The sequence below is a fragment of the Myotis brandtii genome, unplaced genomic scaffold, assembly GCF_000412655.1.
Source record: "Myotis brandtii unplaced genomic scaffold, ASM41265v1 scaffold196, whole genome shotgun sequence".
Lineage (NCBI taxonomy): Eukaryota > Metazoa > Chordata > Mammalia > Chiroptera > Vespertilionidae > Myotis > Myotis brandtii.
The window spans coordinates 3,413,249-3,425,015 of NW_005357311.1; the positions used below are offsets into that span (position 1 = coordinate 3,413,249).

The 11,767-nt window shown below is 37.6% G+C and overlaps 1 protein-coding gene across 10 annotated transcripts in view; it reads right to left on the reverse strand.

Annotated features, from left to right (window-relative positions):
- The window catches only part of ANK3 (ankyrin 3, node of Ranvier (ankyrin G)), a 465,310-nt gene that overhangs the window by 56,400 nt on the left and 397,143 nt on the right, over positions 1 to 11,767 (reverse strand). For all 10 annotated transcript variants that reach the window (XM_014538720.1, XM_014538719.1, XM_014538725.1 and 7 more), the window contains 2 exons: positions 6,140 to 6,364; positions 3,250 to 3,404 (listed from right to left, as the gene is read on the reverse strand). In XM_014538720.1, coding sequence (XP_014394206.1) covers positions 3,250 to 3,404; positions 6,140 to 6,364 — 380 coding nt within the window. The remainder of the gene's footprint in view (positions 1 to 3,249; positions 3,405 to 6,139; positions 6,365 to 11,767) is intronic.

Genomic DNA, 11,767 nt, shown 5'->3' on the forward strand with positions numbered 1-11,767 from the left:
ACATGCCCTTGACCGGAATCGAACCTGGGACCTTTCAGTCTGCAGGCCGACGCTCTATCCACCGAGCCAAACCGGTTTCGGCGATCTTCATAATTATTATTTTAAAATTCAATACATGAAGAAAACCACTGTGCCTTCAACATTCAGTCCTCATTTTTGCTGCGCTGGCTCTCCAGTGCTTGATTTTTAAGCCCGAAAGTATTTACATTTCCTTTTAATTGTCTAAAATGGAACCCAAGTTTATCTGGTCTTTAAAAATGTAGCATAGAAACTCTATCTACTATTTCCAAGATAACTCACAGAATCCAGGACAGAGGGCTACATCTTCATTTCTTTAAAACTCCTTAGTATGGGTAATCATTTGTCTAGGCAAAGACATGACTCACTCCTATTTGAAAGTTGGTTTATTAAAAACAAAATAAAGTCATGTCAGCATGAAATTATGGAACTTCATTCCACATAATTTAAAAAAAAATTCTATTTCTGCCTGATAGGAGATACTATCATTTATACTAAAAAATGAAGAAGAATATATTATTAGAATATTAGGTGGTTTTTGCTAGAACTTCAGTGTCCAATGAGATAGCCACTGGCCACACATGGCTATTTAAAATTACTTAAAATTAAAACTTCCCTTCCTCAGTTGCACTAGCCCAGCTGTGGGCAAACTACGGCCCGCGGGCCGGATCCGGCCCGTTTGAAATGAATAAAACTAAAAAAAAAAAAGACCGTACCCTTTTATGTAATGATGTTTACTTTGAATTTATATTAGTTCACACAAACACTCCATCCATGCTTTTGTTCCGGCCCTCCGGTCCAGTTTAAGAACCCATTGTGGCCATCGAGTCAAAAAGTTTGCCCACCCCTGCACTAGCCACATGATGAGTACTCAAGAGTCACCTGTGACTAGTGATGGCTGTTGGAAAGCACAGTGTTTATATTTCCATCACCGTAGAAAGTTCTATTGGATAGCACTGTCTTTGAATATTCAATATTCCTGCTAGAATATAGTTACTCTCCAGTACTTTCCTCAAAGTAAATGCTCCTCTTTAACTGTTTTTCTCCTGGAGATGAACACTAACAAAGTTTGGGGTAGAGGAAATGAACTAATGAGAACTTTCCTCCATAAAGCTACATCTTATAATATTGCGGTTCCTCATTCTGCTCACTCACCGGGACTGCATGAGTTAGTCTAAAGCAGCTCTGTGCCTGACACTGGTGACTCAAAGGTGACCAAGACATGTACCCTGCTCTCGGAGCTCACAGTATCAATTTTCTCCATTAAAAAGTAGAAAATTCTGTGTAGTGGATGCTACATTTTAAAGATTAGTCATCTACATTAGCATTTAAGAAGTATGGATATATGAAAATATTTTTATATTTTATTTTCCTTAAAACAAAAACAAACTATCCTCTATGGAAAACCCATTTCCCTTATTCTCTCAGATTTTTATTCTGAATTATTTGTATTATTTTTATTTTCAAAATGCTAATTCAATTCATTCTCTTAGTATTTATTCTTTTTTAAAACTCTTGATTATATATTCTTATAAATGTCCTTCTAAGAGAATGACTATTTTTCATGCTTTGAAATAAGTTAAGGTAATAAAAATGAAAAATCTTATTTGCCATTGCATGTTCCTATCCATCAGAAATTATCTGAAGTTGGAGATGGTGATATAAATATCAGTATTATGAAGAGACATTTAATGTATGCTCATTAAATACATAACATTTAAAATGACTATCCCTCTGGACCTTTAAATCTACAGGTTTGTAGGAATTTTCCCCTTTAGGTTTATTTTCTTCTCCATAAGACACACATTTCTAAAATAAGGGGGATATAGTTAAATGTCTTTGAAAACAGGTAGGACTAGATTTCAACCCCGGTGAGGCTACTTAGTTGGGGTAACGTTATATGTTACTTGACATGTCTATACTTCAGTTCCGTTACCTCTGAAGTGGGATGAAAACTTCCCATTTTTCAGGACTATGCTTTCATTTAACATTTTCATATATACAGGCGTTTATTAGTGCCTCATGAATGCTAGACACTCAACCATCATTAGTTCCCTCCCCTTGCTGTAAAGACACCCGAAATTCCTGGTTGGCTGTAATGAACTATCTTATGCAAAACCTTTGGCATGACAATTTTTTAGCCTATAGAATAATATAATAGTGACAACAACTGATATTTATCAAGGGCTTACTATGTGACAGGGACTGTATTTCATTAGTCTTCACATAATTATTTTTTCTTAACAACAGTCCTATAATGTAAGGGAGGTAATCTCCATGTTACAGAAGTGACAAAGGCTCACAGGGGTCAAAGAGCTTGTCCATGGTCATCCCTCAAACACCCTAGAATCTGTGGAGCCCCTCTGTCCACATTTTGAAACAAGGAGTGACTTTTCTGGAAGCATTCCAGAAATAAGTGAGTTAAACCCTCAGAGAGTCCATTTTATGGCATGTGAGTTATATCTCCAATAAAGCAGTTATTTAAAACAACTGATGGATTTGTAGTGATTAGGAAGTCAGTATAAAATAAAGACTGGCTTTATTTTATGGTGACCTTGGTCTATAAAACTGCATCAAGTACCTACTCTCAAAGTAAGCCCATTCCTAATGTCTGCACACCTCAGAACAACGGCTTTGATTCTAAGGGTTAGACAGCCTGAGGTGTGCATGAGGAAGGGACATGCTCAGTTATACGTCAGTCTTATAGGTCAAAGAGTAAGACCTGCAGCAACAAAGACTCCAATAATTAGCCTGAAGCATATTTTTTTAAAATGGATTACAGCTCAAGAGAAATTAAATATTCATGAAGAATAATGGGAGAATCTGGGGGAAAACTGATAGAAGAAAGGGTCTGAAAGTAATAATTCCAAAAATAAAATGTGAACGTATTTTCTTACAAATGCTCTGCATACTTTGCATACCTTCCACTATTTTTTCACCCCCTCTTTATACATCTTTGACTTAGAAAACTTTCTTGGGTTTTGGAAAGATTGACGTATTTGATGAAAGAATCACAACCGTTACTTGTACACTAGTATAATGAGAGAAAACGTTTGTTACATTAAATGGAACTTCATGCCTTACATACAGAAAACAGCAACTAACGTTGAGGAACCTCATTCCCAGCTTGAAATACAAATGTGTAAAGTCCAGAATGTTTCTTTTAGTCTAGTTATTCCTTTGATATTTTTCCTGCAGAGATTTACAGAAACAAAGATTCATCATAATTACCTTCATCCATGCCATTAAGTAATTCAGTTAAATCTTCATTTTTACTGTCAAATTGGTGCTCCTTCCATGTTTCTCCATTTTCACTTCGAAGAACAATGAGTTCCCTCTCTTTTCCTCTCATAGACCCAAAGTGAGGTATTTCCACTATGACAGGGCTGGAAAAAAATCCACATTATTTTGGTATCAAATGAAATATACTTAAAGTATCATACTTTAAAAAAAAGTTTCATTAACGGGATTCATTGGAAAAATCAGAGGTGCCACTAAGGTTGGGAATGATTTCAAAGCTGCAGAATCATTTGCTAATTAAATAATATATTAGAAGCTTGAAAACATGCCATCATTCATTCATTCACAAACAATTCTTGAGGGCCTACTATAGGTTAGGCTTTTGATTTAATGGGGGAGGGGGAAATATTTAGCCCGTATAAAAATAAATTTTGATTCAAGGAATTGAAGATTATAAAAATAGACCATAAGAAAGAAAGTTGGTCCATTTTTAAAAACACAATAGGTATATTATTATATTTTAGAAAAAATGCTAATGATTTAAAAGGACACAGTCATTTATTTAAAAAAGAATTCTGTAAATTTCCTATTTTAAAGATTACTGATTTTTTTCCCCTTAGCAAGAAAACGATCAGTGTAACAACCCACTCCTCCAATAGTCCGTCTGCATGACTTTCACAGCCTAGGTAGTTAAGACACTTTCTCTGATTTTCAATTTGTGAAATGGTAGAGGGCAGCTTAATTCCCTAGCTCTAGTTTAACCTGCATAGGAATATTTAAATTTTCTGAAAAAGCACTTGTTGGTTTGAAATTGCCATATAATCTGTTAATTTTTGACAGTGTCCTTTGCAAAAGAATGGCTGCAAATTGAAGATAGCCAATCAAGCACAGGAATAATTTTGTTAAATTTTAAAATGGCATAAATGTTACAAAAAAACGAATGGAAGTAAGCAGACCACAATCACATACAATTTATGTAGTTGGATTGTGCAGCTTTCTTTTATGACATTTAAGTAGACAGTATCATTATTCTCCTACAGAGGTTGTATGTAACCTCGCCCCTTCACCTATGTATTTATGTATGTGTGATAACAGCAGGTAAAGGCTTCCATTGGGTTAGAACATAAAAAGGGACAGTAGCTGCAATGATCAAATAACATAATAAAAACATGACTACTGGCACTCACTTAAAATGGGATGACAAATATGATCATTATACTTTTGGCAAAATAAGTATAGTTAATTCAAATTAAAGATTTAAAAAATATGTATGCCTTTATTTTTTTGACAGGTAGAGGCAAAATCAACTATCTCTAGTAGTGTTAATAATTCTAAGTTATTTACCATAGTTTTTATTTTTAACCACAGCTGATAATTAAATATTAATTTCTTTCAGAACGATATACAATCTTTGCAGGTTAATGTATCAGATACTGTCTCTGTGAATATTTAGGGAATGTGACTGTGTGTATGACACTTAACATCACTGGAGAGAAGATATGACAAGGACCTCTGACCAGGTGAAAGCCAAGCGTAACTTTTCATGACAGGTTTCCTCATGCAGACTGCCAAGGCACATACACCGAACAGACGAGCAAACAAATGACACATACCAACACATCAGCTAAACAAAATAGAACAAAACAATGTGGTAACTACAGTAGAATATTCTATCTGCTGCCTATTTGGTTTTCTTTCCCTATCTCGTATTCCCAACATTTTTCGAAATCAGTTTACTTATTGATCACTTTTCCTTCGCAAAGCCCATGAAAATTACTCAGACTTTTTTTTTTAAATGTAACTCCACACACATACATATATATACATATACATATATATACACACATACATCTCCCACTAATAGCAAATGTTGATTTAAAGGCTGTAAATACCTTCTCCTACACTGGATTGAAATTAGACTGCCCATCTATCTGAAAAGCTATCATATTCAGTCAAAACATTTCAAATTAAAGAAAGGCTTGCAAAAGCACAAAAAATTATGAAAGCAGAATGCTTGCAGTGAATTCCACATGCTTGAAAAGCACAAGATAGGTAGCGTTGCTACATTAAGTCAAGCCACTATGATTTGTTTTTTCCTTTCAGTGACACACATCAACTGAAAGCATTAACAATTAAAAAAAAAATGAACTTAAGAATAAGACTATGGGTGTGACAGAAAAAAATTGAAAATGGAAAAAGAATTGTAGACATTCTGTATCTTGTCTATGAAGAGCCTACCCAATAAATTTTGTTCCTTGAGGCCCAAGCTGCAGGATTCGGCTAACCAAGCTCTCACCCTCAGTTACAGGGGGAGGATGGGTGGGAAGATGCAGTTTACTGAATAAGATCCATGCAGCAGGAAGAGAAACGAGAAGGGGAAACCGTGAACAAACTGTCCGTCACGACAGAGCCTGCCTGATTTGCACCCAAGTGCCACCTCAGATAATGAAATCAATTTAGTGTTTTTGTAAAATACCATATCACAATGGATTGTTTCCCCTAGCAGTGATCTTCATAAAAGAACATGTACCCAAAGTAGCCATTTATTCAACGTGGTGATAAAATTCCAGCACCCATATTTATTTTCCCTAAGAATGGTGCCTTGACCCTAAGGGTGGCGTTGGGGTTCCGTGCACTCACTGAGCAGAGAACATGCTTCTGGGTTAGTAAAAGCTTTGACCAGCAAACTGAGTTAGGAGAGGATCATCAGCCTATGAGCTCACGGACTTACACAGCTTTGTGACCTCTGACACTACACAAAAGGTGCACTCAATCCCCGTCCAACTAAGCCGTTTTAATAGCTAACTTCTCAAGTTAAGGGTAAAGAAAAATCAAAGATGTGGTTATGAGGGCCAAGGTTAAAATCGACACAATAACTTACCCTAAAAATTGGGCCCCTGCAGGACCCATTTCTACCAGCCTACTGGCTAGTCCCTCTCCTTCCACCATGGGGGGTGGGGTGGCCAGTTTATGTCTCTTTACCAAACGGCAGGTGATTCGGGTGGGGGCCGTGCACTTGCGTGGAGGGATGATGATTCTCATCCCGTGGTGACGGCTTCCTCTCATGGAGCCGCCTCTCGCATCCACCATGAAGCTCACGAGAAACCTGCAGGGAGAAGATCAGAGGCCAAATCAAGGACAGAAATAAGCCATCTCCCAGAGGAGGTTTTGAAATTAAACGTTGAAGTTTAAAGTGACAGACAATGCAGCTATCATTTCTTCTCTTTAAAAATAAATCGGAAGTCAATACGGTGGAGTCACATCAAACATGCATTTAACTTGTGAACTGGGCACAAAAGGAGACACGACAACTTAGTTTTGGTGGCACACGGCCCCCTGGGAGAAGCCAACCACTTCGTCAATGGCTCAAAGGGAAGGAACGGTGACGGTTCCAAAACGGGAATAAAAACCGGCTAAAGGACTGTCATGCATTTGAAAACAAAAAACAAAACCACTGGATGTGGTCTCCTATGGGTGTTGTAAGCTATACTCAAGGATCATTTTAACTGCAAATAGTTGTAGCCATTTGCTGACTATGGAATCTCTAGCCCTGAAAGGTAAGATGAAACTCCACAGTATGTCTTAACACGTACAGTTCATAAAAATGAATGTATATTTACTCAGACCAGCACTCTAATTTTCACTATCACAAAGCAGAATATAATAATAAAAGCAGAAGATAACTAGTGTCGCCAAGGCAATTTTGATGGAAAGGGATTTGATTTCTTTAAAATATAAATCTGGCTTTAAAATAACCTACATTTGAGTATTTGTACAGCAATACAAATATCATCACTTAGGCCTCTTAGAAAATATCTCTCAACTACATAATTCTGTCACTGACCTCTACATTAAAGCTAATGAGAAAAATATGAAAATGTAAAGAAATTAACTGTCACATCAGGGAAACAGCACATTGCGATGTGCGATTCCTGTCGCATGCTCAGGGCAAGGAGTCCCCCGGCAAGTTCTCCCCCCAGGGCCACCGTGCTGAACTCGACACACGGAGGGGTGCACGGCAGGCAGGTGAACAGGAACGCGGATCTGCGCACTCTCATGTTCACATGTGAAAATGTGCTTGGTACTGGAACAGCATTAAATGTGGATGATGAGAAAATTGTTTGACTACCTACAGTATTTTAGGGAAAAAATTATCCCATCCATCAAAATCCGCTATCATTTATTCATCTAAAAACAGTCCTAATATTTTGCAAATAGATTTGAGGACCCTGGCTGGAGGTCCTAGCTGGGGACCCTTTCCTAAAGAGTTAGCCTCTTGACCAGCAACCTCTTCAATAAAGCAAACTGACTTGCTATCCCCATGGAGAGAGACACACGGAGGTCATTTTTTAGCCAATCCGATTTTCAGAACCGTTACTGGTCATCAGTGGGGCGGAATCAACTTCACGCCCTTTTGCTCATTTTGGATTTAGCCATTTTCTTCTGAGTTAATTTATGTTTTCCATAACATTATACCTACTTTGAGAGACTGGGGCCACTGTGACATTTGAGGGGAAGAGATGGACCCCTTCAAAAAAAAACAAAACAAAAAAGCACTCCTTCCTGGGCAAAGATACGTGTTCACTTACACACATGTCCACACGAACTGTCTCCAGTGCTAGATGATGCAAAGCTCACGAACCTACGCTGGGAGCCTACATTTTCTTACACCTATACATGTTTAACAACCACGTTTAGTCAGTAACAAAGATAATGCGGCAATGAAGTCTCAGACAAAATCTGATCTCTCCCAGCAGTTAACGGTGAAAACCAACTTGTGATTGAGAATCATAGGAAGAGAATGGATGAAAAAAATGATTCAGTACTAACTCTGGGTTTGAAAATTCAGTTGTATCAGTACAATAAACATGGGGGTGTTTACACTGGGAGGGCAATGTATGCCCTGGCAACAAGCAGCTGAGTCTCAATGAGATAGACAGACAGTCATTCAGATCAGGTCTGCCTTGCTCACTGCCCCTCCTGCAGAGCCGAGCACAGTTCCTACACACAAGACACGTTTACTGAATGAACTAACGAACAAAACTATTTTGTTAAGCGTACTAAGAAACTGCCTAGGCCAGACTTGGTTACTAAAATATATATAAATAAAATAGCATTTGCAGTCTGAAGGTAGTGTAAGAAGGTAATCGGTGTCAATATAAAAATATCCCAGCTACAAAGAATATCAGAACCAAATGGAAAAAGAAACATGGCTTAGGAGATTTTAATGACAAATTGGAAGAGCCTCTTTGTGTTCTGATAGCACCCCGTGCGGAGCTGGAGCTCATGACCAACTGTATATTGTTCTAAGGTTTTCAACTTTATGGAGCCCACAGACTGGGGAAAGGTGGGAGTACATGGTAGGCAGAATATGGGTTCTATTATTCAATCACGCTATGAACTAGAGTGATTTGTTTTCCAAACTCATTCCTTACATATTCTGTATAAAATAAAATTCCATGCAATATAACTTACAGAAACAAATTAAAAGGTGATGTTTAATCATGTGCGTTGTATCTTTTATTATTTAAATTAAAGCAGGAATTCTACAAATGATCCTAAAATTAACACATGAATATTTCTAGTTTTAGGAACAGCGAGATGACAAATGCTGATACACTACAGACATTGACACAATCTAACTGCGGGAGGTGGGGAGGGGGGATTCACATAAATTAAAAATACAAAAGAGAATGGTTCACATAAAGGACAAGTTATCACCTTGAATCATACTGAGGAAGTGGAGAAGAATAGCTGCAAAATAATTTAGAAAGCAAATGGGAAAAATTAATGTAAGATAATTAGAAGCAAGCAACAGAAAATGTCAATGATAAGCAAAAGAAAAATAAAAACCATCAGAACATGAAACCAAAGCATTTGGCATTTGTGGGACCACCTGGAAAAATACTTGCCATAAACAAGCTACTCCATAGACCTAGCATTAATGAACTATTTCCAAGTATATACCAAGTCTATTTTTTTCTTTTCAAATAAGCCCATATTAGCTGTCATTATTTTCGCTTTCCTGCACATGTCTATTGTCTTTAATTCAAGGAGCAGAGATAATTTGCATATTCAAATACTCCATTGTCTCTAATGTATGCGAAAGTTCATTTCTGATTTTATTATCCTATGCTTCCTCAGCCTCTCAGTTTAATAAATTAATGGCTAGTACTTTTCTTTCCCACGTAGAGGGTACAAAGTTCTTTGTAACACGGTGACATTCACCAAGCTCGATTCCAAAAACTCTTCAACATGTGTGCCCACCAAATGTATGCCAAGTATTTTACATTTTCCTTCTCAACTGATTGTTTTTGCTTTTGCAATTTTAGACTCACGTATATCTACTAGAAATTTTATAAATATTGTTAGCTGTTTAATAATTACCATTACTATAATTGAAGGTTTTTCTAATTTAGTTAAATACAATGTTAATGACTCAAAGACCATCATGTAGTTTATCATTTATACATACAGCATTTTCATGTAAATCATTGCCATTGGAATGACACTTTTGTTTTTCAGAATTGTGGTGTTCCAAGCTAAGCCACATAAGACTACTATAAATACTACAGAATGCTGTAAATAACCTGAAGCATTACTCTGAATCTCAGACTTTTCATCTGTAGAACAGGTATAATGAGTAAAACCTCTCACTGTGTCATTCTAGCTCAAATAAATACTAAATAAGACCATACATGTAAAACATTTAGCACAATGCCAGGTACACAAAAAGCACAAGGTAAATTAGCTATTACCATTTATTTTAATTAAAAGCAGCAGCAAACACTTCATGAAACACATAAGGCACTACAGTGTTAATGACTGATAATTTATTTAATTCCAAATGAATCAGCCTTTGTCCTGGATCACAACTAATGTGTGCCAATTTCAGAGGTGAAAATACCTTGAACTATTTTCACTATCGGATGCATTATTTCTATTCCATGTGTACCGAGAACACTTACCCCAGGTTTTGATGACCTATAGGTAAAGAATCCAATTATCTAAAAATACACTGATTATCAATTTAACAGTTGAAGCAGTTCAACTTTTAGCACCAGCCTCAAATTTTGCTGGCGGGGGGCAGTGAGGCCTGTTTGATGTGCTTCTCACCACAGTACTTCTCATGGACATACCGTGGCACATTCATTTTTTAAAAAGCGGTTTTCTCTATATCCTTTTAAAAACTCATTTCTCTTTTCTCATTGTAATTTAACACAATTATAACTTCATTTCAGGAATGCAGAAGGGGACCAAACTTGATCTAGAGCAGTGGTTCTCAACCTTTCTAATGCTGCGACCCTTTAATACAGTTCCAAAACTTTTAATACAGTCACTTTAATACAGTCACTACATGTTGTAGTGACCCCCAACCATACAATTATTTTCATTGTCGAAACCGGTTTGGCTCAATGGATAGAGCGTTGGCCTGCGGACTAAACGGTCCCGAGTTCGATTCCAGTCAAGGGCATGTACCTTGGTTGCGGGCACATCCCCCGTAGGAGATGTGCAGGAGGCAGCTGATCGATGTTTCTCTCTCATTGATGTTTCTAACTCTCTATCTCTCTCCCTTCCTCTCTGTAAAAAATCAATAAAATATATTAAAAAAAATTATTTTCATTGCTACTTCATAACTGTAATTTTGCTACTGTTATGAATCATAATGTAAATATCTGATATGCAGGATATATTTAGGCGACCCCTGTGAAAGGGTCCTTCGACCCCCAAAGGGGTTGCGACCCACAGGATGAGAACCGCTGATCTAGAGGTTTCAAGTTCATATTTTCTTTTTAAAGGAAAATCACACAAAATTGATCATTTGTCAAATCAGAGGCCTATATCATATGAGAGAAATATAAGAACACCAGAGTTTACTGCTTATTTAAAAACTAAACTTTTGAGTGAAATCCATCTATCATTTGAAGCAAAGCGTCAAAGCAAGCTGAGACCAGAACAGGGGTGTGAGGCAGGGGACAGAAAATACCAGGTAGCCATGAAGCCAAGGCGAGACTAGATGGTCGCATGGATTTTGTGATAAGCTGACCACAAAAATGTCACCACCCTCCACTCTGTACTCAAGAACGAAGAGGCAGCTGACTATTTCCCTGGCCTGCTTAAACATGCACAGTGGATCAAGCTTTGACTCTAGAGGACCTTCCTAGGGCCGCAGTAATGAGCAGTCTGCCACCTTGCCCCCACAGCTACAGGTGGAAACGCAGTTACAGGCCAGGCGGCTGGAAAGGCAAGTCCCCCCAAGCCCGCCTTTTTCAAAAAGTCTGCCCACTTTGTCCCCAGCTTATAAAATCAGCCAAGCAGACCTAGTCCCCAAGTCAGTTCAGAGGCCCTTTCTTCCCTCCGTGCTGCCTCCCTTGTGCTTGAGCATAAGCTTAATAAAATCTGTCTGGAAATGTCTCTGGGGTTTCTGTTTGATTTCTGTCTTGGGGAACCCAAGAACCCCAAGGTGGGTAACAAAACAATGAGATAAATTAATAGAAAGAGAATATAT